Source organism: Hydractinia symbiolongicarpus, chromosome 5, assembly GCF_029227915.1.
Source record: "Hydractinia symbiolongicarpus strain clone_291-10 chromosome 5, HSymV2.1, whole genome shotgun sequence".
In the NCBI taxonomy this organism is placed as follows: domain Eukaryota; kingdom Metazoa; phylum Cnidaria; class Hydrozoa; order Anthoathecata; family Hydractiniidae; genus Hydractinia; species Hydractinia symbiolongicarpus.
The window spans coordinates 7,349,122-7,376,407 of record NC_079879.1 but is presented as its reverse complement, the minus strand read 5'-3'; the positions used below and the strand labels follow the sequence as shown (position 1 = coordinate 7,376,407).

The 27,286-nt window shown below is 31.6% G+C and overlaps 2 protein-coding genes across 2 annotated transcripts; both read left to right on the top strand.

The window, feature by feature from the left end:
- The first annotated feature begins 1,118 nt into the window (after window positions 1-1,118).
- On the top strand, window positions 1,119-16,479 carry LOC130644487 (uncharacterized). Its single transcript, XM_057450120.1, has 11 exons — window positions 1,119-1,231; window positions 3,963-4,131; window positions 5,077-5,176; window positions 7,363-7,480; window positions 8,325-8,730; window positions 9,817-9,931; window positions 10,401-10,458; window positions 10,701-10,780; window positions 10,859-10,916; window positions 11,305-11,367; window positions 14,584-16,479. The coding sequence occupies exons 2-11, from the start codon at window positions 4,026-4,028 to the stop codon at window positions 14,704-14,706; spliced, it is 1,227 nt and encodes a 408-aa protein (XP_057306103.1). The 5' UTR covers window positions 1,119-1,231; window positions 3,963-4,025; the 3' UTR covers window positions 14,707-16,479.
- Window positions 16,480-16,632: 153 nt separating this feature from the next.
- On the top strand, window positions 16,633-27,063 carry LOC130644492 (pleckstrin homology domain-containing family A member 7-like). Its single transcript, XM_057450127.1, has 10 exons — window positions 16,633-16,810; window positions 20,406-20,505; window positions 20,651-20,765; window positions 21,554-21,622; window positions 22,320-22,484; window positions 22,767-22,808; window positions 23,811-23,878; window positions 24,525-24,576; window positions 25,489-25,560; window positions 26,533-27,063. Exons 1-10 carry the CDS (start codon window positions 16,708-16,710, stop codon window positions 26,680-26,682), a joined length of 936 nt encoding a protein of 311 aa, XP_057306110.1. The 5' UTR covers window positions 16,633-16,707; the 3' UTR covers window positions 26,683-27,063.
- The last annotated feature ends 223 nt before the right edge of the window (window positions 27,064-27,286 follow it).

Below are 27,286 nucleotides of genomic sequence, written 5' to 3'. Positions count from 1 at the left end.
TACCCCAATTTCCCTCACATGGTTTGGGTTAACACAGGGCTATGGTAACATTCACTCGCCCATGTTAACTCGCTGTCAAGAGGAATCGAACCCTGATCTCCCACACAGAGTACGAGAGCTATAACCACTAATCTACGGTGCCATGTTGCGAATTTAGATTAGGTCAACCCTATTCCCAGGCCTATTTTCTTCTTCTCAACTGCACTGAACTTCAAGGTAAGAGCTCTCAAAAACATACATAGAACGCAAAAGTCAGCTGTCCTTGTATAACATTGAAATCATTATGGCCAACTCATAGTTAATTTCTATCGTGGTAGGGTAAATTGAACTCATTGTTCTCTGTAGCAAAGAGCATGTGCATCTTGGGGGCTTGCAGGAAACTATGGGTTTGGGGGGGGGGATTTCAGTGTGACCAGGCAGCAAGGCAGTTTTTACTCGGTTAGCAAAACCACTCCATCCTCTCAATAATTTTAAAATAAGGATACCATCTTTAATTTCTATTGTGGTAGGGTATATTGGACTTTGAAGTCACTGTTCTCTGTAGCGAAGAGAATGTGGCATCCTCACCATGTTCGTGTTAACCTCTTTGAGCAGTAGAATTAACTACTCTTTCACTTCGTATTAGTAATATATATATAGTTCTTGAATTTGCAAATTTCATTGCATTAGGCATGCTTTAAAACTATAATTCTGCTACAAAAAAAGCCTGAGAGATCTTAAAATATGATGTTAACACAAGCAAAAAAATCTGTAAAGCTGTATACATTTCTCAAACAAGCAAAAAAAAATTAAAGATTGCATCCTAATGACTTTTTAGAAGTACTGCATGTATGACTTTACAAGTAGGACAGCAAATTAATTTTCCCTTATCAGCAAGTTATCTTTAAGCTAGCTAGCTGGCTAAATAAGGCATATGAAAAAAATTTTCGCCTTAACTTGTAGTGACATATGTAAAGAAAAATGAATGACACCAAAGGACTTTTCTTTTGCAGAAACGTTCTAAGACAAAGCCAACAATAAAACACGAGAAGCAACCAGACAACTCAACAGACAAACAAAATGGAAATCCCGGCCCTAAAACAGAAATCCGAAAAGTATTTAATGATTCCGAAATCCAAATGTGTGAAATTTTTTAACGGAATTTCCAACTTTCTGGGAAGACTGTCTCATCATTACAAGGAGAACATTGGAGAACATCGAACGAAACCTGGATTAAAGCAGGAAACGAAAGGTAAAAGATCTCTCAGCAAATTTAATGTATAACGCCTCTCCAGAATTCAATTATAGTATTTTTGCTATTTTTTTACCTTTTTTGTATCTCAGCTGTTTAACTAGCTAACTTTTAGCGCTACCATATAGCTAATAATATATATAACTAAGCCTAGCTTACTGCTATACAATCCTGTTTAAAAATTATTGGGGTAAATGTGTAATTTTAAAGATTAGAGCCATAAGAAATGATTTACACCTTTTTCATTCCGACCTATGCACTGTTCACTTGTCAATGTTTACACTTGCTAGGACTTTAATATAAGGTCTTTGAAACCGGGATTTGTGTAAGTAAAAATAACTGTGATTGGGAAATTTAAAAAATTGGTTGCACTGAAGAAGCTTAAAAATATAGCCATGGAGGAGCAAAACACATTAATCTTTTTCTCTTGCAGACAATATTGTTCTATAAAATCTCTCTTTCCCATTTTTGTATTTTAATAAACTATAAAGGTCTCAGTTGTTTTTCTAACCAAACTACCATAAAGTTAACGTTGTTTACTCATTATCGTTGATTCAAAGTATGTAAAAAATTTCTGATCCAATTGATATTCCTCTTTCCTCAGTCCCTATTCCTCAGTCCCTATGAAAGGGGTGTTTGAAGATGTCAGTGTTACTTACAGGATAGGTTTTCAGAGAGTTACGTCTTTTGTTGATTAGATAGATTGTACGGGGCCTGTGTAAGAAGTATTTTGTTATAAAGTAGTGAGACATGGGCAGTGAAGCAGAAATATCTTAACTGTTCACAAAGTAGTAATATAAGAATAGTTGGGTTAATGTGCAATGCTAGCCTGAGAAACAGAAAAAGCTCATATAAGCTAAAAAGAAGGCTAGGCATCTGTAGCAATAAATATGTTATCTAGGTTAGACGATTGAGTTAGTTGGGATACTTCCAAAGAACGAAGGAGGATAATTAGGTAAAAACAGTATACAGACTTAGTTCCAGGGGTAAGGAAAACTTTGCACAAGATAATAAGGACAGATTTGATGTATAGAGGAATTTGTGTTTAGATCTAACACAGTCTAGATCAGATTGGAAGAGGGTCATTAATATACCCCATCAAACATGCTAGCATGGAAAACAATGTTAAGCCATGAATCACGATGATGATGACCAGGTGTGATGATGCCTTATTTTGTAGAAATAGTTGTAGCCATAGGTTTACAATTCTTTGTAGAAATTTGTAGACCAAATTTAATTATGTAGGGGAAGTTCTTTATTTTGCAGGCCCCCTCCCCCCTTATACACTGATTTACGGTCTAAAATTGCAATTCTGTCTAACATACTGTCAGTCCTAAAAATGTGCAAATAAAAATAATGAATTTTTTATTAATAAATTGTTGAAGGTTAGAGTTGCACTTTAAATTTATGTTGCACAAGTAGTTTAGAATTGTCAACATGTAAGCAATCTGAAAAATTTGAAATACACACATGTAGTTTAATTTAGACAAGCTATGGTGACTTATGTAATTTTCAAGTGTCATCTTCACTAAAATTCTTTTTAATAATCTTGAATAATATAATTTAATTTTATTGTCCCCTAATCAATATTATGCAAGTGTTATGTCATGCAAATGTAACGGTGTATTATGCAAGTGTTATATCATGTTAGCCTCCTTAATTCACGTCGGTACACAGAAAATGCTTAGGTGATTTGAAAAAAGTTTATTTTCTTATTTACTTTAAATTAAAGAAGTTTAATTGTGAACAAGCTGGCTTGGAAAAGAATTTAAAAGGCAATTTGCTGACGTCAGACACCAAAGTAAAAGTTTTTGTCACCATTTTAGCCGATGTGAAATTGTGGATTGCCAAGGCGAAACATAACAAAAATTCACTTCAACATTTTTTTTGTCGACATGAAATCAGTAAATGCTAGCGCAAAACATTATAAAGTAGTTGCCGAAGCGAGAAAATTTAAATTAGAAAGGCTGATCATGCACATGAAAAGATAAACATTAAGGTCAATTTATCATCGTTTTTCATGGAGCAAAATATATACAGCAAGTTTACATCAAGCATTTACAAATTATTATGCATTTGTAATATAAAGAAATTTGCATGTCTGACTTATTGCTCCGCTAAACAATTTTGCATGTGTGCCTGCAATAAATATGATTGCATGTGTCTGCAGACTTCGGCTAAAGGAGATGAAAATAAGAAAATAACACCCAAGCAATAAATCGCTCCCCCAAAGTTACAATAATTTAGACTGGGCGAGCAATCTGAATAAATAGAATAAGAAAAATTGGGGGAGCAATTTATGGCTCAGCTAGTCTCTCATTTCTTAGAATTGGGCTAGTCTTTACGTGAGCAAGAGCAATCGCTGTCCCCTTATTGATAGACGCAGGCCTATTCTGCCTTGTTTTTTACATTTATTTTTTCAAGTTCACTTCAACTGTCATCATATACATAATCATAAGAAAGGAGGGTTTCACAACAAGTACAGTCTGTCTTGTATTTTTACTATTTAAGAGATAATCTATGCACATTTTAGTTTTTATCGTATAAAAAACTTAATTTTTGGAGAAGCAATGTTTAATTTTACGTGTGTGATGAAGACCTGAAAAAAGCATACCCAATTCTTTTTCAAGCATGTGTAGAGATATGCTAGTGCGATCGCATGAAATAGATTGACAAGACTAGTCAAAGAAAAAGACTGGCATTTGCAACCATAATTTTTTTTGTACATTAGGAATTTGAACTCATGATGGTTATCTAACAAAAATAGGAAAGATTAAATAAAGAAATAGGAAATATGGCTGCAAAGACTTTGAAATCGATTAGCGCTCAATCTTTACTGGATACACGTGCATTTGGTGGATGGTTATTGAAACAAGAAAATGGTAGATTTGGAAATGGATGTAAGTTTTTTTTGTAATTTTTATCTCATTTCTTTAAAATTTGAAATACAATAACCCTGTTAGTCTGAAAATTAAAATAAGAAGTAACATTTCTATCCATGTTGCTTTTTAGCACAGTATATAAATTCAACACAATCTAGAATTTCGTATTTTACTACTTTAATTTAATTTTTGACTTACTGCTTAAGTTAAAAATTGTTGTATTTCTTTAAAAACTCTTCCTGGAAAACCCAGAAAATTAGTTATTTTAGTAACCTATAATCAACATCCTAAGTACAACTTGTTAATAATTGTTGGTTCTCCTTTAAAGAAAAGTTGTACTGAGTGGAGGTAAATTTTAATATTTCAAGGATTTATATGAGATAAGAATGCGAAAATATGAAAATCAGATCACAAACTTTTGGGTAAGGATTGTCCTGTGTCTCCTGTGGTTATCTGAAAGTAATTTTATTCATCATGTTTTAAAATAAATATCTTTCACAGATAGTTCTCCTTTAAAGAGAAAGTTTGATCCAAAATTATATTTGCAGAAAAAAACAACAACTTTTTTTCTAGTGAAACCCTATGTGTTAAATACTTTTTATGTTTAAACCCTTTTTTACAATTCCAAATGATAAAAGGTATAAAGAACACACTGCTAAAGCTATGTTATTGACACATCAGGGATGACATCGCAAGATGTAATTAAAATAGGTTACAAAGTAAGAAAATGTTGTACAGCCATGGTTGGACGACAGAAAGAACTTTTTACTTTAAAAACGCTAAAAGACCCTTAACACAGCTTTCCTTTTTTTGAAATATACTTTATCTTAAAAAGAAATCATCATCTAGTAAAAAAGTTTAAAAGGTTAAATACTTTTTATTGCATGCATTTCCTTACTACTCTCTAGAAGGTTTAACATATTGCTACTTTATTTTTAAAATAAATCATTTTTGTTTTTCCAGTCATCAGACGATACTGCATTGTACACGATGGTTACTTGTACTATTTCAAAGATCACAATAGTAAATCACCTAAGGATGCACTTCTCCTTAGTGGTTTCAGGTAAGGGTAAAATAAATGTATTATCACACATCTGTCATTTGACATGTTAACTGAATTATATATATCCAGCATAATTGTGGTTATCTTAACTATTTGAAATTTATTTCAACACAAAATGCAATAAATCATTTCGAATTCCTCTCTCTTTGATCCCTTTCAATTCTTTAAACATGTGTTTCTAATTATTAACATTGCAATAACTAGGAAGAAACAGGTGCTTTTGAATTTCCAACGCTTGAGTTTTAATGTTTAACTAACTAGCATAAGCTCTGAAGATGTTGCAAATGTGTATTTCAAGAAAATATTGATGGAGTTAAATTGAACCCCATAGTTATTTCGAGTTACCCTGTTGATATTAACTCTGCTGGGTATGCTATTAAATACAAGTTCAACTTCTTTCCAAATTAAAAGTTAATTTTATTCTTATTTTAGGAAATAAATTATTCAACTCTATAATACTAAATTTCAGTGGTGGATTTAGGGTATGTCGAGCTAGTCGGGTGGATGTACTTAATTTTCGCCTTGTTAAAATTTAAAAATAACTTTCTTACAATGCACTGGGTTAAATTTCTATAGATTTTCTACACATAATACGCACATGCATATATTATATAGTTGAGCGCATATTCATCAATGATATGGCGTAATATGTAAGAAACTGCCTAATTCAGTTACTATTTGCGTTTAGTCACCGTAAAAATAACCCCTAATTTAATCTCGACTTACTTTTACTTACAAATAAAGGTAACATGTGACCCTAAAAAGCATAAGACAACCCCAGTAATTTTGACAAAGTATGTCAAAGCACTTTGATAATATTTTATTAAGGGGTAGTGGCCTGTGATATACTGTTAAACACAGAAACAAATCATGCTTTACTTTGTCATACAATAGTTTTTTGCAACAAAAATAAAATAATAAACAACATATTTACTCTTGAAGATTTGTTATTAAGGGCATAAAACAGCAAAGAAATAAGAAATCACTGAGCTATGAAATTTTTGTTAGTTATATAAAAACGGAAAATGCCTTAAATTTTTTTCTACTTTTTTTCTCACACAAGCTTTCATAAAAGAGTACTCTTATTTGGCTGGTCACCAAAAATATATTGAAATATGCTCTCCAGCATATAGTTGGATATGTGGTATACAAAATTTTGTAGTTATTTAAAAAAAGGCCTCCTGGATAGAGGGTTGAAATACTCAAAATATTTTTTTCAAAGCGTGCAGAAATTTTGACCTCAACACAGGGTGTGTAATCCAGTCAGTTTATGAAACATGTCTTTTTAAGTAAACCAGCTCTAAATCTCAGTATAAAACTGGCTAATGTATAGACCTGTACCTGCTTGGTTTTCCTCACTTTGGTTTTAATGCGTCCGTCCTTGAAAGCCTTGCAAAATTTAATGGCCATTTCTTAATGACTTTGTAAAAAAATGAACTGATATGTTTAAATTCCTGTATCCACCCCTGAATTTTACTATACGTTTTACAAATAATATTAGGAAAATATAAATACATCACGTTATTGGTAACTATTTTGGCTGTTACCATAGTCATCACCAGTATTACATTCTTTTTGAAAAAGACGAGTGTATTTCCTAGTATACACTGAGTTATAAATAGACCAAGCACATCACATAAGAAAAATTCACAAAAGAATAATTACAATTTATCAATATAAAATGAAGATGATGTGATGTTTTTATTTAAAGGATTCTCCTTAAAGAGCATCATCCTCTCCTTAATTTGCGAAAGAAAATTATTGGGAGCTGATGTGGCAACAGTAAAATCATTAAAGGAAACTGAACCACAGGAAAAAACATTTTTTGATGGCAGCTCAATATATTGATCGTATATAAAATTCAATCAAATGTCTAAGTGATTTCTGGAAAATTATTAGTAGTTACTGACATTCTATTGCTATATGGAAACCAAAAATTTTAAGTCATGTTTAAGATATCTAAAAGCCTACCAACAATTATCAAGTTTTGGTTTAGGTTTGCTAGCAGAAAGAAATTTGATAATTTGGTGTACTAATTTAAGTTTCCTGCCCATTCCCTGATTTTTTTTTCTTACCGCCATCCTTTATGTCTTTCTGTCAAAATGTTTTTCTCTGAAGATACATTTTATTTTCTACTACTAATACTTCTTTGTTTTTTTGTCTTACTGTTGCATTTTTATGTTTAGTGTGGAAGCAGCTAGACAAAGCAAGGGTCATAAATGGGGTTTTTCTCTTAAATCAAATGTAAATACTGCTAAAGGAAGAACGTATTATTTCAACGTGCCTTCTCAAAGAGAACAAGAGGTATTTACTTTTTATTCTCTAATTTTTGTAATTTGCTATTATGTATGATTTAAATTTGTTATTTTTTAAGGTTAATAGAATTTCTCAAAATTGTGTTCAGTTTGTAGAACAAGTAGAGCTGCAATTAGGTTTTTAAGTACAGGTATACAATACAATAATAATGGCTGGGATAAAAATCACTTATACCAGATTGAGTAAAAACCTTAACAGAACAGCATGAATATAATAGCATTGTAGAGCTTCTCGCTACAATGTACATTCTTTCTAATCATTATGGATTTTGCGTTGACGGAATATATCTATTACTATAACTTCTTAGTCTCTCTAACTGTAATTTTGGCAGTTACGTTTTTGTAAACTTTTGAGGACACAAAATTTTTCAAAACATTCATTCCAAATAGACTTGTTCTTTTAGAAATCTTATTGGCAAAAGTTAATTGTTTGTACAAATTAAAATCTCCATGTTGTTAAAGATGCCGAACTTACAATACATTCCTAACAATATTTTCTGTGAGCAGCAGAGGCCTACGCAATTATTTTTTTTCAAGAAACTTTTTTCTAAATTGTGAGGAGTGAGTATAAGTATATGTGGAAAATATTGAGAATAAGACAAGTTTTATCTGTTTACAGAGTATTTTGAGATCAATTTTTAGTCTGATCTGTTTTTATGGGAAACATGTTTTTTATGTCGTTGAATACAAAATTCTAAATTCTCTTAAGCAGTTAGTGCTCCAATGAACAGACTGCAACAACAGTGGGAGCAATCTTTTGTTCGTGGGCACACCTGCCTGTGGTGACGTTTTTTTAAAGTATTAATGATTTTGAATTTATTTTTGTGTTCAAGGAATGGATAGCCCAACTAAAGCGGGTGGTCTCCCATAACCTTTCAATGACAAATCGTGCTGATGATAATCAAGAAGAAGAACTTAATTCAGACGATAGTGACTTTAGTTATGACTATGTTGATATAAAACCTTTTGATGTATGCTTTTTTAATCCGGAACGTGCTGAACAGCCAAAATTAGTTACAGATGATCCAGAACCCCCAGATCCAGAGTTTATTGGCCCAAAAATAGGCCCTAAGCCAGATGCTTTGCAATCTTTTGAACAACCAGCTCTCCCTGTTCCACCTCCCAGAAGTCCACAAGTAAAACAAAAAGAACCAAAAAATAACAGGGGAAGTGGTAAATACGAAGTTACTGAAATACAAACTCGCATCACACCTCCTAAGAGAATCGAACACAAAGAAGGTAACACACTTATCCTAAAATTAACCATTTTTGAATTTCATATTTGTTCTTGTGTTATATTCTATTACTCATCTGTCTGCACCTTTTTCAAAATGGATGTTATTACATCTCATTTGCTATGTTGCAAGGCAACCATTTTAACACTACATAATCATACTAATAAGGAAACTGATTTCAATGCATTTAATAATATTGGTAAAGCCTTGCGACACACTTTTAATTTTTAAGGTCAAATAACCTGGAAACAAGGTGGTGACATCTGTCTCTTCCCTGTATATGTTGCCGGGACCGCCTGAGATCAAAATTGACCAAACTTCTCAAAGTTAGGGCAATTTACCTAATTGTGAACTGGTGGGTCAATGACATCTGTGTTTGTTGTCTCCTTTGTAACACAACAAATTAAGCATTTGAACATTGTGTAATCCCATCAGTATGATGGATTCACAACAATAGTATTTTAAAATGGCCAACTTTCTATTATCTTCAGTTGTATTTGCTGCATTCAGTGGTAAGTGGTGTTATGTTGTTATATAACTTTAAATTGAAAAATAAAGTATGAATACTTTCCACTTGAATTCCTTTTCTAATTGTAAACTCTTTGAATGCATTATAGGCTCTCGTATTTTTGTTCTACAAAAACAATGCATCCAATTGAGTAATTATTTTAGCAAGACTATCAATCCTGGCCAGTTTGCCCTCCCCCCTATACTTATAATAGCTTCCCTTGCTTGTCCTGTGACAGATAAAATAGCTGGTCCTTGTTTCTTCTTATCCAAGTCAGTATATATCTGTGACACATCAATGTTATTTTTCCAAGCTAATCATCTTCTTCACACAGATGGATTTAATACTTGATTAGTTGCCATTGCCAAAAACACAATAACATTTAAATACCAATCAAGTATCACAATGCAGAATTGTCACCCTCTGCTGCCATATTAAAAGACCCATTTGGATGTCTCACCTTGAATGTGTATATTAAAAGCTTCCCCAGTATCTTCAGTTACTAGTTACTTAAAAAACAATAATAATGTTGACTATTAACACATTTAACTTGTTTCCAATATTAAACCAATTCTTTTTTAGGATTTTTGGACTACGAAAAAATGTCTGGCAATGCAGAACATAATAATGCTGCAACAGAAAACAAAAAGCCTATGGTACCACCAAAATCTCCATATCATACGGCACCTAAACCAAAGTATTTACTCAATACTTCTTTTTTTGTGTTTGACTATGTTGTTTTTTATTTGGTTTAGAATACTAATCCAACTTATTTGGGTTTTTATGAAGATAAATGGTCAGTAAAGATTTTTTTTTTGGCTAGGCTTAAATTCCAATTGGACTTTTTCTAAATCGCTTGGAAAAATAATAATCTTTAGTATTGTTGAAAATGTTTGTTATATTTTGTTCGTTAACAATTCTTCTGTCAGTGTTTTTATGCTGTGTTTACAAAGCTTTCTGCTGCACTTTGCTATATTAATTTTATTTCCTTTTATTAAAATGCTCTTTATTTTACTGTTTACTACAAAAATTCAGTACAATTTTAGTAGAATATGAGTAAGAAAACTGTCAGTTGTACTCTTTTTTTTCTGCAAAAATTGACTCCACTTTTTAATTGCTGTGATAAAACCAATGACCCTGATCGTTATTTAAACATATTCCTGTAGACCTCGCAAACCAAAACATGAAGAAAAAAACGAAGGCTATTACGAAGACCCACATGCAGTAAGTTTTTTACACAAGCTTTTAAAATGTTTTGTTTATTCTACAAAAATTAACATTTTTGTTATGATTTAAAAGCTACCTCAATTTACTGGATTGTGATTTATGTTCTTTTTTTTTTCTAAAAAATTGATGTAATGTCACAATCTTTGATAAACATGTACTCCAGAAATCCTAGCCTGAAAATGTTTAATTAACTAAACCTTTAATAGAGTTATGTGTGAAGAATGTAAATATTATTTTAGATTGATGTAGTGATGGATGATGCATCAGTGTTACCTAACTCTGTGTATCAGTGGAGGTTGGGCAGAAGTGAGGCAGAAAAGTGTGTTATTGTCTTTTTTGAACTAAACAGTGACTTCCAGTAAATGCCTATAAAAAATTACTTACAATTTGATTGTAGATTACTTGAAAATTTTGGAGCTATTGGTTTATATTTGATACGCCAAGGGCGAGAAGAGGTAATATATATCTAAACAAAAATTGTGACTTGTTCTACAAAGCAAAGCATTGGAGTGTGTGAAGCACTATAAACAAAGAAATTGCATTAATGTTTTTTTTGTTATAACTTCAAAATTATTTAAACCAGTCTGCATTATGGAGTTTTCTGAAATTATTTAAATGCTTGAGAAACTGCTGAACCAGATTCTATTTGTAACAAACATTTCTAATAGCTTCGTATTTATTAGGGCAATTTTTGAACCCAAAGAATGCCTTTTGTTAAGAGTATGGGTAGTAAAAACATTAAGATTGTTTGTTTGTTTATTTTAGAAAGAAAGTGGATTTTGTTAAATGATTTGCTGTCAGCTTTCTGTTCTATGATATGTGACATCTTTTTTTCTTTCATAGAAACATGTATTGAGTGTTTACACAGGGGGAGCTTCCAAACATTATATAATCTTCATAAAAAATGTAAGTGGATAACTGCATCCTGTACATCTTGTGCGTGTTATTTTTGCTTATTATGCATCATGGCAGACTCTTTGCACTCATACAAAACAATTTAGCTACAATATTGTCCCAGGCTAACTAAAATATAAAGAAAATTACTGTCAACAAACAAAGTTAATGCCACCTATCAGCATAAAACTATCCCAATTTTTAAGATTTGTCTTAATCAAGCTGACACTATTACACACTTCTTCTTATTTTAAAATAAGTTTGCACTGGTTCAGCATTAAAGCTTACCTCCCACTTTAAAAAAAGTTCACCTTATTCTGTTTTTACTATGTTGAGAATTTGTAATTTAACATTTATTAAGTAAAATTCGAAATAATAAAGCTAATATAAGGCCACATTTTCTTGTGTTTACAGCATTCTTTCTTCTCGAAAGCCGCCATTTTGTGATAATTTTTTTTTCGGATTAAACCCAGTTTGACGTCCTCTCCCAGATGACAAAAAAGGCCCCTGAACATGTGATCGTACTGTGCTGGAAAGCATTCCTTTGCCAATCTTCCAACAGGCAAGAAACAACGAGCTGTACTCATTAACAGAGTCGATACGCTTTCAAAGCCGTGTTTTAATCACTAGAATGTTTTAATCAACATTGGCAAAAAAGGCTTTGGCAATTCCAAATCTCTGTCTACTTGTCTCTGAATTAGGCCATGTGCAAAAAATGGTATAGGTATTGCTCATCTTCTACGTTGTGTCTAAGACTTCTATATATTGTGGTACACTAGACAGGGATTTACAGGAGTTTATTTTCTTCTGCGCGCGCGTCGTTGTTTCTTCTTTCTTTCTTTCTTTTTTTCTTTCTTCCTTACTAATATTAATCTATTTTAATTTATTTTCCGTGTCACATTTCATTCTCATATCAAAAATTGCTATATTCCCTGGAATCGAGGTTGCTTGTTATTATAATAAGCCAAGGGTAGTGTTTTTGCACCCGCCCTTTCTATGTTTACTTCCGCATGGTCATGATTAATAACGCTGCCAATAGTCTAGCCATAAAATGAAGTTTTTTACTAATCTAAGTCTAACTCTTCTAACCAACAAAAATTCTTAAGGATCACAGCGCAGCATTTAACATTGGGGGAGGAGGGGGGGAGATGGGCTTCAAAAGAGTAAATAAAAAAAATTTTGCTTGCAATGGCTTGCTCTGATAGCCCTAAATAGCTTCTTTTTTCTTTAAAATATTGTTTCCAGCAGTTCTCAGGGCATCGGAATAGAGAAAAAGCCACGGTTTACTAATTGCTTCCACTTCCATTCTCATGCTCATAACAGCTTTTCCAAACCCGGGAGTGAATCAGACTATTCACTGCCAGGTTTTGTAGACTTTTTGCTGGCCAAAACTTCAAAACTAAGAAAGCCCACAACTTTTTCATGGGAACTCAGTTTTAAAAAGGTAAGTAACAAGTGTTTACTTATCTTCAGTATATACCTGTTACAAACTCATCTTCAGTACCCATTACAAATTTTGAAAAACAAAACAACAACCACTTTGTATATATAAAAACCTGGGTCATGGCAGAGTCAGCGAAATTATCATCCCAGAGTTGACGTCACAAGCCGTCCCGGGAAGGCATTTATTTACAATCAGGAGACAAGATAGCGACTGACACGAAGCCTTTTCTCCAGCTAATATTTTACAACTTTAACGACGAATATTTTGCGAACAAACCAAATAAGTTTAGTACAATATTTTGGGTTGATTTTCAATTACTTTTTTTAAAGTGGGAGGAGTAAGTAAGTATATGTAAGTAAGTAAGTAAGAAAATCTTTTACCAATAATATTGAGTTTCCACAATTTCTTTTTTTTTGAAACTAAAACATTAATAATTAATTATTTCTTTTGAATACTGTTGAAGTTAAAATTTTCAGACTTGTTTGGTAAATCATACAGCTATACCATGGTGTACAGAAATATTTTGACTACAGATGTTTTTTTAACAGTGTTTTTTGCAGCAGAGGATGCTACCCATGAATCTTTCAAAAAATACAAAAGTTCATTATGTCAAAACTAGAAGGAACGAAAAAAACTCTGCACGCCCTTTTAAGTTTATTTTAAAAAAGAAGCAGATAAAAAATTAAAAGGTCATAAAAGCAGATGTTTTTCTTGTTTATTATACATTTTTTACTGGAAATGTTTGCTGACTCAGCAATTTATATTATTAGTTACAGTCATTTTTATGCGTTTTAAGGTCCATATTTCTAAAAATTAGTAACGAAAATCTATATACATAAAACACAGTATATAATGCAGCTGTTTGAACGACTAAAAAACTGTCACCTTAGGGGCTTTTTTTCATACCTGAGGTTCAAATTTTTATGCTCCTAATGTTCCACGTGCTGTGGTGATCAAAGAAACAGCACTGATTCAAATTCAAGTAAAATTGGTTGCATAATTTGAAGATGTATGCTTCGCTTTCTTGCAAAAGTATGAAACCAAAGTAGATTTAACTTTATCTATTCTGTAATATCTAATTTAGTTTATGTTTTTTGCATAATTAACTAAGATCCTGTGTTTTTTTAATTAATGCAAATTATTCAAATTTGTTTTCTTACTGCAAGGGTTACATCAGCAGACTGTGACCAAATAAATGGGTTTTTAGAGCAAGTAGGCTTTGATTGTAGTAAGACCAATTATTAGTTCTGAGTGCTCTAAATGGATTCTGACTGCCCCAACTTACTAAAGAAATCGTAAATGGACCATTTGGAGCATTCAAAACTAAATCTTGTGTGTGAGAAAAATAGCCCCTTAAGCAAGATGCCAGGAGCTACAAGCATTCACCTAAAACTTGCCAGAGTTCCCTTTTCAATGTTCAAGCCAGATATACAGCATAGGAGATTTTGATTGAACCTCGAAAACGTGCTTATTTCTTCCTTATTACTTGCATTTTGGGGCCTTCCATGCCTTAACATTTGTTTTGTCCATCACACAGGCAGTTTCCAATTGAAAATACTAATTGACTTTCTCAATCAATCATCTTTTTTATTAATCAATACTAATTTTGATTGAGTTTTTTATGTGGCTGCACAACCCATTGTTCTATTATATATACCATTTTTTATTTATACGCAAGTGACTAGATCATTTCTTTGTAATTTATTTGGAAATTCCCAATTAGGGCATAACAGCCACAATTGTGAATTTGTAGCTAACACCCTAGTATACAACTTATATTTTAGAACAAGAGGTTCATTGGTCAAGAACCTGAGCCGCAATTTGAAGCACTGGGTGATTTGATACGATATTACATGAAGCATGATTTACCTACTTGTAGTATAACGTTGTCAAGACCGTATAGGTAGTTAATTGAAGATTCAAATCTTTTTGCTAGCATGTCAAGATATTTTTTGTTTTGTGCATGTTTATATTTTAATTATTATCACTTGGTAGTTTTTTTTTCTTAGTTTATGAAATTTTTGTTTATTTGCATGTTAAAACATGGTTTAGGTTCATTTTGTTGTTGCATTATAATTTAAAAGCTGGTGTCAGTTTTGTATTTTTTATATTATTTTTTCGCCATGATTTTTCACTGTTTTTAAATAAGTTATTTTTCTAAACTTTTACATTTATTACTAGAGATTTTTCGAATGATTAAGATTGAGAATAATAACTATGATTTTAAGTTAAAAAAGTTGAAAAAAGCCTCTGATGTGGTTCTTTTTCTTTATGTGAAAGGAAGTTACTGCAAAGTAAAAAGATCGAATGCTTGTCAATTAGCAATGTCCATCTTAGTATATTAATGCAAACAATGGCTAAAGTGAAATTTTTTAGAAAAATGTCTAAGCAAAATTTTTTAAAAAATGCCCAAAAATGTTAAAGCAATGGAAATAAACAGAATTCTTATTTTATCTATTTTTATATTTTCTTCAGAATGTGGTAAGAATAAAGCTGATTTTCGACTAGGTAGATCAACAACGTGTATTGTTATTTTACAAAAAGCCACCCTAAAAAGAATTTGTGTTTTTGGCCTTTTCGTATAGAAAAAATTGTGTTCTTACTTGCCATGTAACCCTAACCTCCTTCCCCCCCAAAAAAAAGGAAGAAGAAAAAAGTAAAATATGTTTGCTGAAAAATATTTTTCACTTTCATGTTTACATAATACAAACATTTTTGTATATATTATCATTGGAAGATGGAGTTGTGAGTAAAAGAAAAGGTTAAAGTGAGTTCAACTTTGTATTTTCTGCAGAGCTGACGGCTTCTGAAAGAATTTTTGTAGTGAAAAAAAGACCTGTTTTCTAGGCATAGAATAATTATCCTAGTGGAAATTCAGCTTCCTTAAAATAGGTAAAGATAATTATTTCAATTGTTTACTCTGGGTATTATCTCTTAAAAGAACCAGGAAGGTTTTTCCTGCTTTTTTCAATTCCAGCACTTCCTCTCCAAATATTCTAGAATACTTTAACTATTTTTTGGATGGGACCATAAAATAGATTGTGTCGTATAGATCAAGCTACTTGTGAATAAAAGTTTTTTTAGAAGATTAGGGACACTTTGGGTAAAATCAATGATGTAAATATTAATTGTTGCAATAAATTTTTTTGCTTTAATTATATTTTTATTTTGTATAATTATGTTATTATGCAATGCAAAAACATAGATAAATAGAATTTAGGCATACGAGATATTCTACAGAACAAGATATCGGGTTATCGAAAAGTCGGTTCTGTCTAGCAATAAAAATTCAACAATTCTAGTCTGACTTTTTAAACAATCTCAGCAAGACAAAATTTTCCTACAACGTTTGGTCCTTTTAAAACTTTGCCTTTCAAGTTATGTATTATGCACTTGTTTTATTTTTGTTTAAGATTTTGTTATATTTTTACCACCATTATAATTTTTATCAAATTTGAAGAATAAAAATTATTTCTTATAAAGTTTTAAAGCATTTGTATTTATTTCAAAACTGATATTTATTCAGTAATTGTATATAAAAATTGTTCAATGCTTTTTTTTATACAGACTTTTTCCGGAGGGACAAGTTATTGATAGCACATACAAAATTTCCAATTTTATAGGATGCTGGACATTTTAGCACACCTGAAAACACTTTTTGCTTTTTACTGTGCAGATGGCAAAATCTTTCTGCAAAAGCCTGTTTATAGTGTATCTTTGTGTTCTGGTATACCCTATAATAGATTATGGAAAAAATGTTTTATTGCATCTTGAGAAGACGAAACTTTGTTAATTGAGAAATTAGAAAAAAAAATTATATGTCTTTTATTTTCATTTTTAACTATCTTTGTTATTGTAGAGTAATGAGCAAGTAAAATCGAAAGAGATTATAGCAGAAGTATAATATTATGTCACTTCAACTATTACTTGATCATGGAGCTGCTGAACAAATAATGACTGCCAAACCAAGTTGTAGTGGTTGGTTGAATAAGAGAAACAACAGTGGGAGAGGTAACAACTGAGTATTTGTGCCAGAAAATGTTATATGTTGCCATAATGTGTTGTAGCTATACATTTAATTAAGGATCTTTGATTCATGTTGTTGTTTTTTGTTTTTTTTGGTTTGTTTTGCCTCCAATGCAATTGAGAGCAAAGTTGAATTACTTTATTTATTAAAATTATTAAAGGAAATTTTTTTTAAATGGTGTCAATGAAGACACAAGAAAAAGCACAGTACAACTAAGTGATCTTGTAACAAATTTGGTGTGTTTGTAACCTAATTTTTGAATGTGTAAGAGGGTATTTTACACTACATTATTACAAAATAGACCAGGAAAAAGTGCCTTAGAACTAATGGATATTTGATTATGTCGATCTGAGTTTTACCATTTTAGCAGCTTAAAATAACACTTAGGTGTGTCACATGTGTTTGGTGTGACACTGCTGCATGTTTTTACATTGCGGCATGCTGATGTGAGCATGTTGCTTTTTTCTGTCTGTTGTATACAAAAATAAGGTCATGCAAGGCGAGGTTGCAATGCTGCAGAGAACTGCGATTTTAATGTAAATTTAGCCTTAAAAAACCTGATTTAGGCTTCTGTATTATTATTTGTAGTGTACATTATATTGTGTATTATAAATTGTTTCAACAAATTCATTTTGTGGCACCTGACTATTGAAAGTTGATTTTCCTGTAGCTAATTTTGTGACAACGGTTGAAATAAAGTGAAACAAGGACAACATTCATCTTAAACCATCTCTGTGTAGGCTTTATGATACACCTGGAGAACATGTACCTATTACCAGGTACATATATTTCATGATAAAAGATGACAGAAATCAAGCTTGTCCTTAGGTTTTTTACTAGGATAATCTGTTGGGCACAACGAAAATGCCTTGTGCATTAGATTTGCTTGAGAAGAATCCACAATGACGAACCCATCGTTAAAAACGAATCAGTGATTAATGGCCAAATTTTTGCTCACTGAGTAATATTTTGTACTGACCAATTTTTGACATATATTTTATACCAACAAATCATTTTTGTCTGGTGGCTGAGAAGTGCATAAAAATATTTTAATGCGTAAAAATAATTTAAATGCATAGAAATAATCTTTCAATGTGTAAAATAAATGTTTAAATGTGCCTCAAAGTTACAAGTTACTTAGCATAGTACCTGCTACACATTAATTACAATAGTTACATCTATTACAATTGTCTAGTTTGCTTTTTTGGTTATTCAGATTTAAGTCTTAGTATTTGCTCACTTTTCCAAATTTTCAGTATGTCCAATTGATTAGTGGTCGTTAGTTTTTGAGACAAATCTCAGTCTAAAACTGCAACTTGGTTGCTTATAAAAAACTTGTTATAATAACAGAGAAAAGGTGCATGTTTTGCTACAAAAGTAAATGTGTTTTGTCAAGTAGGAAAACCCACCTGAAAATATTTACTAGACATAAAATTAATGTTCAGAATATTTATGACATGAAAAAAACATATAAATTTTACAAAAATTATAAAAGTTTTTGAAAACTAGCTTTAAGTTTAAGAAGCAGTATTATCATTACAATTAAAAATACTAGCATCTTTTCACTGATATATGATCTAAATCTAAACTACATGCAATCTGTATTCTAATTTCAAAATCGAAAGATGCCTCTACCTGAAAATAAAGGTAGAGGCATCTTTCCACGGCTTACCCCTGCATTATTTTTCCTGTTGTTTAGCGTAAGAAGTCTGGGGATTATAAGCAACACTCGTCACGATGAAAGTCTTCTATTGAATGCCATTAGATTCGAAAAAACCGAACACCAAAACAAAAAGCTGGATAAAATATCAACCAGCAACATGTGCTAGAGTATTACAACGGCCATTTTTGGAAAGGTAGCCACAATCATTTTCTTTGGTTAAATTTCTAATAACTCCTGTGACAAAAAAGGTTTGTCTAAATGGACTTAATTTTGGTTCAAATTTAACAATAACATAACGTCGGTATGTATTGTTGTGAAGTATGTGAAGAAAACAAAACTCCCTAGAAATATTGCAACACAACTGTAAGTTTTTAAAAAAAAAACATGCTGTGTTGTTTTTTTATAGAAAATTGTATGATTTTGCTAGTCCCTCGATAATAGTTATGCTGTTCTAAAATCTTCTACTACCTAATACGATATCTATTTCTTATCGATGTCCGACCGAATAATTTCTATACGTCAGGCCATGGCTTAAGCATTAAGTGTGGTTTTAGAGAAAGTGATAAAAAATATTTTCACTGCCTTAACAAATACTTTACTATGTCACTCAGCACGAACTCTTGAGTAGATTTATCTGTTAAAGTTGCGAAGTTTTGGGCAATATCTATATTATAATACTGGTATACGTCTGTCTGTCTGTCACGCAAAATGGTAGCTTAGCTGCGCAAGTAGTGAGACGCACACAATGCGGTATAAACAGGATGGGCGGAACCCGTGGATTTTTCCACTGGCTAACAACTAGTATATATACATTTTCCTTCATCAGCACATTAATTTAAGTTGCTTTTGATAAACTTTTTATGGAACAGGAGGTAAACTTTAAGCACAAACATTTAATAATCATAACACGGCTAGCAAAGTGAAGCACAGCAATAATGGTGGGTAATGGTTGTGGGGAGACATATTTTTTGGTTCTAGTTCTTTTAACTGACCAAACCTATTTCGCAATACAAAATGGGTTCAGTCGGTTGTTATTGCCCATAACTCACAGCAACCTAAAAAAATTATCAACCTGACAAATCAGATTTAAATTTATTGACAATAAGTCGAAAGGAACTGAATAAAAAGTATTTGCAATGTCCACCTATTGTTGAAGCTTAAAAAAAGTAATGCAACCTCTGTGACTAACTAATAGCTAAAACCTTCCCTAGCTAAGAAAACATAGAAACCATGTTAGTATTATTCCGGAAATATTGATTGAAAGACAGATATCCATAGCTAGCAACGTAACACTATGCTTCTCAGGGAACTATATAGCTAGTTGTGAAAAAAGCGATACAAAACTGAGGTGCATTATTCTGAAGAAGTAAAAGATTATTTAAGCTAGGTGCATACCCTGCTAAATGAAAATAACTAGGCAATGATAATCTTAGGCTACTTCGAACTTTTCAGAGGCATATAAAGATACAACTGTAGAATGTCCAAACACACAAGTTATTGTCTTAGACAGGTCAAATTAGGAGGGAAGTTTTAAACCAAATGGTGAGACTTTTTTTAAGACCAACTGAATTTTAACACGGTACCTTCAGCAACGGTATAACATGTGATTTTTTGTTGTGAGTACGAAATAAAATCATAACCAAACCAAGGGTATTTCAAACCATCTTCACTTCGCGCAGATGGAATAAGTGATCTTAGAGCAACTGGACTCATCACAATTTAAATTTGTAACTCAGTTAGGAATGTTTATGTCTGCTTTTCCTCTGAGACATCATCTGAAAACATTTCTGGCAGATGCAATTATATTTACCTATTTTAATGATTTGACAATAAAGGCAATAAGGGTAATACTTAAGAATTAGTCTTTCATAGACTTCAATATGAAAACTGCATCTGTTATATTTTCTTTGGTTTAGTGCAGCCTCGCTTTTGCATCATTGTGCGTGGTTACTTTCTGTATTACTTGGAAGAAACCAGTAAAAAACCAAGAGGAGGGTTTACCCTGGCTGGTTACAGGTAATCTTCTTTTAATTATGTTGTACGTATATGTATATGTTGTCAGTTCTATCTCTAATTTGTATTTTTTTGTGCCAAGTTATGTTGATATTTGATCAATGTATTAATGTGTATCTGTTTACTTATAGATGATTTTTTGTTTTAGTGCATCTCCTGCGGTACATGATCCAAGGTTTAGATATGCGTTTGTTATAGAATGTAAACAATTTAGCCATCAGCGGGATTATTTCTTCGCTGCAGATAATGAACGAGACCAAAGGGTAAGAAAAGATTCTGATACCATCCTTTACCCGATTCTTAGGGTGTTCACTTTGTCATTTAAAATATTGTCAGAATAAGGTTTGAATAAGGTTTTCTTAAAAAAGAGGTATCAATTTTTTACAATCTGTTTAATTAATATTTTTGAATTGAATTTACACATTTAGAGGTAATCCAAACTTTTTATGATAGCTTTAATATAATAAACTATAATAATATTATAAGCTACAAGCTATACACCAGCTTAAAATCTCTAAATAAAAAGGGAGTTTGTAATTTTTTGTTGGGAAAAATGTCAGGAATGTAAGGAAAATAAGTAGACATCCTAATCTGCTATTGCTAAGTGGTCATTATAAATACTGTTCCCTTAATATGTCGATTCCCCCTGTCCCTCCTTATTCTAATTCGTTGGAAACCTGTCCCTCCTCCTTCTCCTCCTCCAATGGGACATAGTTCAAAAGCTACCAACCCTTCTTAACCCCCCTTCTGACTGTTCGTAAAGATAGTGTTAAATCACCGTCCTCTAAAGGTATAATGAATGCAAGTTATCTTTTTTTAAGTACACACACTAAGTTTGTTATACTTATTTGAAGAAAAAGAAGAATTTCAACAGAGCATAAGATGATCATCCCAGTGACATACCCCCTCCTCCCACACCATAGGACATCTACAATTTGCATTCCTTTCCCTGCTCAGTCTTAGCTCAAGATTTCATTATGTATGACCTCTAAATAGTAAGCTTCATCTTGAGGTAGTATTATGTTCAAGATGTTTTATATGTTTTTTTTAGTACTGGATGTATTATACGAATAAAGAAGCAAAATTGAACTATCCTGACATTCAAACCACACATGTTCATGTAAGCAAACCATTCAAGTTATAATTCAAGCATCACGATAACAGAATCAAATTTAGGATTTTTTTAGCATTTAACAGACTTTAACTTGCTACGCAACAAGTCAATTTATATAACACCGTTTTTAATCTTCTTTTAGAGCTTTATTATGTGATAATAGTTTTTCTTAAAAGAATGACTTTTCACGTGTACAAGGGAAAGTACACGAAGTTGGTTTTGATGTAATTCAGATCTCAAAGTATCACAAACCACCTGATGAGAGTAAATAGTCTGGATCCGCAGAAAGACAAAATTTCAAAAACATTTTTTTTTATTTGATAGTTTACATATATACTATGTACAATGACTGAATTTATGGTTACAATTTCATGTTAAAACTTTGTCTGGTGTAATTTATATAACGCTAATTATGCTCAAATTATGTACCATGGCTGAATTTATGGTTACAATTTCATGTTAAAACTTTGTCTGGTGTAATTTATATAATGCTAATTATGCTCAAATTATGTACCATGGCTAAGAATGCCATTTGTTTTTTCCCAATTTACTTGTATTACAACACTCATACACGATTTAACAGGCATAGTAAGAATTACCATAGCAACGTAACATCAGGACATTGCATTTTGAGAGGATAATATTTTAATCTGGATTTTATAAAGCTCGTTGTTTTTTACGATTTTTTCATTTTACTTGAAAGGATTGGATACAAGTCACACAAAAAGATGCGGAAAAGACACAAAATCAATATGAATATACGAAGCCACACCCACCTGAAATTAAAAAAGATGACGTAATGGTGGAAATACCGACAAAAAATTCTCCACAATTGCCACACAGAAAAAAGAATGGAAAACAGCACGTGGTATTTTGGCATTCTTTACATATTCCAAATGTCTGCTGCTCTAAATGTTCTCTCTGAAATATTTTTGTTTAACAACATGACAATATGAAAGGTTGCTATGGGAACCTTTTATTGTTTGTATTCTTTATTAAGTGGCATTAAAATAACAGTTAAACAAGATAAAAATTTTTATTATCTTCAGAAAGTGGAAGCGAAAGTAGAGGTTAAAAGATTGTGGAAATGATCATTTTGTTTTCAATAGTGCTGACATGCAGTATGAGAAAGTTGATGTTTTTGTTTTAGGAAAAGGATATGGTTGGTTCACATCCGCCTGCTATTCCTGATGTGAGTTTTGTGCTATTTTTTATCTTTAATGTACCTTCTTTTTCGCACTCTTTTTTTCATAGGAATCATACTTGTGTGTTTGATTTTTTTTAGAAAACTTACATTTTGAGCCTTATATAATTCTGATAAGTAATTTATACCTTACTGTTGAAAGAAAACCAATTTTTATATGATGACATTGAGAAAATGTTGAATAAATGAGGACAAGGTTAATATCCAATAAAAAGGAATCAATGTGTGATATATTTTTAAAACATGCATGATTGGTTGCACTTTTCACTACGCCGTCAAATTCAAATTTTACACAACAAGAATGGTGTCCGATGATCAAGCCTTAGCATTATTTTAGAATTTTGGAAATTGAACCTTGATTATTTTTCAAAAAATAATGTGTATAAAAAAGATAGTGCGTGTTTTTTCTTTGCTTTGTGATGATCTAAATGAATGTAAAGTTTATGACGTGAACAAATTAGAAGTAAGTAAGTAAATAACGAGAAGTTTGAACGTCCTTGGGGATTCCATCCTAACGTTTGGCTCTTCCTCTCCTCCGACTGTAACTATGTTACATTACCGTCAGAGATATGTATAGCATTGCTCTAACTTAATTGCCTGCCACACAAGCCAGTTAGTGGTCAGTAGATGGCACCAAATGAGCTGACAACACTGCATTTAAGGTGCGCTGGAGTGAGGACTCGAACTTGAAACCTTATGATTATAATTCGAATGCGCTACTACTACACCATCTTAGAAAAAAATTACTTCAGGCTGATGAAAATTAATATTTTGAAATTTGACTACTTTCTTTAAAATCTGTTTTTGAAGTTCTTTACATTGGTTAAAGTTAAAATTTGATGCCCAAATTTAGTTCCCAAAGACTAATCACTTAACATACTGACCTGGTATTGTTATGCTTCATCACTATCTAATACAATATGTGTCTTTTTTCTTTCATCTTTTAAAGTTTCAGTCTTGGTAAATGCGTTAACCTTTTTGTTCACTTAGAATGACTACCTCAAACTGTTGCCAGAGATTAAGATCAATGAAAAGATGCAAAGAAATGAAGCTGAAAAGTAAGTTTTATGTTTTATCATTGTCTTTCATCTTAAAAAAATAAATGAATAAATAAATTAAAGGAGTTGCCTGATATAATCCTCATAGAATAAAAAGATTAACTTTTAAAATTTGAGAGTGGTAATACTGTGCTTAAATAGCTTTGATATAAATACGTCCCAAAGATTCTTAATGTTTGTTGCACTCAACATATGAAAGAAGCATTATGTTTTTACTTATAAATTAAAGTTTAACATGAGCTGTATGAACGAAAAACAAACACCGATCAGTATTTTCTATGTGAGTTGTTAAAAAACGTGGTTTAAAGGCTAGTTTCCACTGCTACAATATATCTTTGCTAGGGAGTCAGTTTTAAAAAACGTGGTTTAAAGGCTAGTTTTCACTGCTAAAATATATCTTTGCTAGGGAGTCAGTTTTAAAAAACGTGGTTTAAAGGCTAGTTTCCACTGCTAAAATATATCTTTGCTAGGGAGTCAGTTTTAAAAAACGTGGTTTAAAGGCTAGTTTCCACTGCTAAAATATATCTTTGCTAGGGAGTCAGTTGCAAGGACAAAAGGCGTCGTTTGAAGTTACTAAATTTCAAACATGCTTTTGCAGGAATTGGCAGAGGATTTAAAAGTGACTGTTTTTATTTAAATTTTTTAGACTGCTTGTTGAAAATGGTAGAGCTGGTGTGTATATTGTGAGAAATAATGGGGTATGGTGGCTTTATTAGCGTGTATTAACTTATAGCAAACAACGAGTAAAAAATGGGTGTCGGTCGTCTTATATATGTGTAATAATGAGACACTGTGTTACCTAATAACCTTTTTATAAGAAGAATGAGATTGGGATTGGCTGAAAAATACAAAAACATTGGAAATTTTACTCTTGGCCAGAAAACACATGGTGAAATATATCTTTCAAGGCAGAATTTTTTTTAAGATCAATTGGTATTAATTTGCAAAACTTAAAATTAGATTTTTGGAACTAGTCGAATCTCCGTGACTTAGCACCACTTGGTTTTAGTCGACGAATAGACAACGGCTATAATTAAGAGAAATACTGGTAAATAAAAAAATAAACAAAATCGGAACAATTTTAAGCTGAACATATGAAAGAAATAAGAACACCTCAGACTAAAGCCAATAATAAATAATAAGTTTTCTGTGTAGTAATATACGGTTCCCGTTTCCTCGCAATAGCCGAGTTCGACATTTATATTTACAATTTATTTATATAATGTTTCACGATCGCTCAACATCATTCCTTTTTCTTAGTACACTCTTCTGTCGTATTATTAGCTCGAAAAAAATGTATTCTTGGATTTGTTATAATCAGGACGCTATAACTATCTTATGCAAGTTCTTTTAAAAGTTCTGTGTATGTATGATTGAGTGGTTCCTTTTACTAAGCAGCCTGTGTTACGTAGCAGTAAACTGAATTCCAGTTTAAACGTTGTGTAAACACCGAGAATTTTTTCCTTTCAAGCAAGACATTTGCAGACAATAAGTAACTTGACATAACGTGTTGTTGTTGTTTTTAACCCCGGGCTAGTGCCTGTCATTTGAAGTTCGCAATACTAGCCTTGATAGTGAAAATCGTTAAAATGTTATTTCATTTCATTTAGAAAGACGTGTCGAATGTGTTGAGTGTTTACACTGGCTCAAGTTGCAAGCACTACATCATTTTTTGTAGAGAGGTATGCATATCGAATTGATAACATCCGCATCGAGATTTAGCATAGGTGGTTTTGCTTTAGGTTCAATAATGGCGATCTATTTCAAACTGTATGCGCCAAAAATTATTTTTGTCGTTTAATTTTAATAATTTTTTAAGGAAACTGTAGTAAGCGTTGGATAATATTTTCTGGTATTTTTTGGCACTTTTTGATATAAATTCTATACAATTTTTTCTTAATATTAAATATGTTCTCAATATGTTTTCCACAGTTGATACCTTACCCAAACCAGGATTTGAAGGCTGTATAAACTTGACTAAAAATAATAAAAAGCTATCTTAGGTAAAAGTATTCATGTGTGATGTTGCTAGCATGTTATTTTTTGTTCGTTTTAATTCAAATTATGTCCAATTACCCATGATACCCAAAAATCCTTGTACAATATATCATGACATTTTCTACAAATGGTTAACAGTTGTAAAACTGTTTTTTTTTAAAAAATAACCCTATGAATTCCATTTTAACAGTCTCTGAAACCCGACGCAAATCTATAAGTTGTATTCTTAGCTGTTTGTTAAAAAAAATCTGTTAATACTTAAACGACTTGTTGTAACACAGCTTGTCAGCCATCTTTATAAATTTATTGCTATTGCGTGATTTTCACATACAAAGCATGTTAGAAACGTATTTTGTGTTTGTTTGTTGGATTATCAAAGATTTATCAATTCTCATCAACTGATAGCATAGCATAACCATTTTATTGCCCAATGCAACCAACTTTAAACTTCTCTTAACATAGAGAAACTGACTTTTTGCGTTTTAGTTTGAGTCGTTTTGTTTCACGGCGAACAATGTTGTTACGTTTAAAAAAAGTATTTTTATTTTAGAATTTTTTTTAAGGGGAATAGGCATTTCTTTTCGTAATAACAAAATTTGAAAATGGCGTATGCAATTTATTCTGGTGAACTTATGATTAAAGCTCTTTATTTTTAGAATCAAAAATTTCTACACGATGTACCTGAGCCTAAATTTCACGAACTTTCAGATTTACTAAGGTATTATAGCCGTAACAAATTACCTACTTGCGACGCAAGACTTTCGCAGCCTCTCATGGAACTTTATAGTGATTACGGTGAGTCATAAATAAAATGGCAGAGGAGTTGTTAAAAGGGGTACAGTTATTTGGGAAAACGTCAGCTGAAGTTTGGACCACGTGGCGAATTTTAAAGATGAACATGTATATATGATTAAGTTGTAAAATACTGGAATCTAACTTGATGTAAATAAAAATTAAGAAATAGCTATTTATTATATTTTTAGCTTTTTTTTATTTTATAATTTTAAATCTTGTCAGTGACAATTTTTGTTTTGTAAATATTTATATTTTTTTATTTTTTGCATTTTTATGTGATTATATCTTATTTTTACTTATGTTTGCAAGTTTTCACCACTTTTTGTAGCTAATTATTTTTTATGGACAATTTAGAGTCGAAATCGAATAGAAATATCAAACAATTTATAAAATTTTCATTCTCTTTTATAATTTTACCATTTCGTTTTTACTTGTGCTCAATTAAAATGCTGTTCTAGAAATAAAACCAGCAACCAAAAAAATTAACCACTTAGCTGGTGACTCTTTTAACAGTGTAAACTTTTAGAGTATCCTCTGCGTTGGAGTGTAATATAAACTTCTTCTACCGAAAAATTAATTAAGAACATGTATTGCTTAATTCCCAATAACAAGAGA

Bases quoted from the DNA above. Each gene is read 5' to 3' on its own strand.
- LOC130644487 (XM_057450120.1), top strand. From the start codon at position 4,026: ATGGCTGCAAAGACTTTGAAATCGATTAGCGCTCAATCTTTACTGGAT. The intron at 9,932-10,400 runs GTATTTACTCAA...ATATTCCTGTAG, and splicing joins CATACGGCACCTAAACCAAA to ACCTCGCAAACCAAAACATG. The intron at 10,459-10,700 runs GTAAGTTTTTTA...ATATTATTTTAG, and splicing joins ATTACGAAGACCCACATGCA to ATTGATGTAGTGATGGATGA.
- LOC130644492 (XM_057450127.1), top strand. From the start codon at position 16,708: ATGTCACTTCAACTATTACTTGATCATGGAGCTGCTGAACAAATAATG. The intron at 20,766-21,553 runs GTAAGAAAAGAT...TGTTTTTTTTAG, and splicing joins ATAATGAACGAGACCAAAGG to TACTGGATGTATTATACGAA. The intron at 21,623-22,319 runs GTAAGCAAACCA...TTTACTTGAAAG, and splicing joins TTCAAACCACACATGTTCAT to GATTGGATACAAGTCACACA.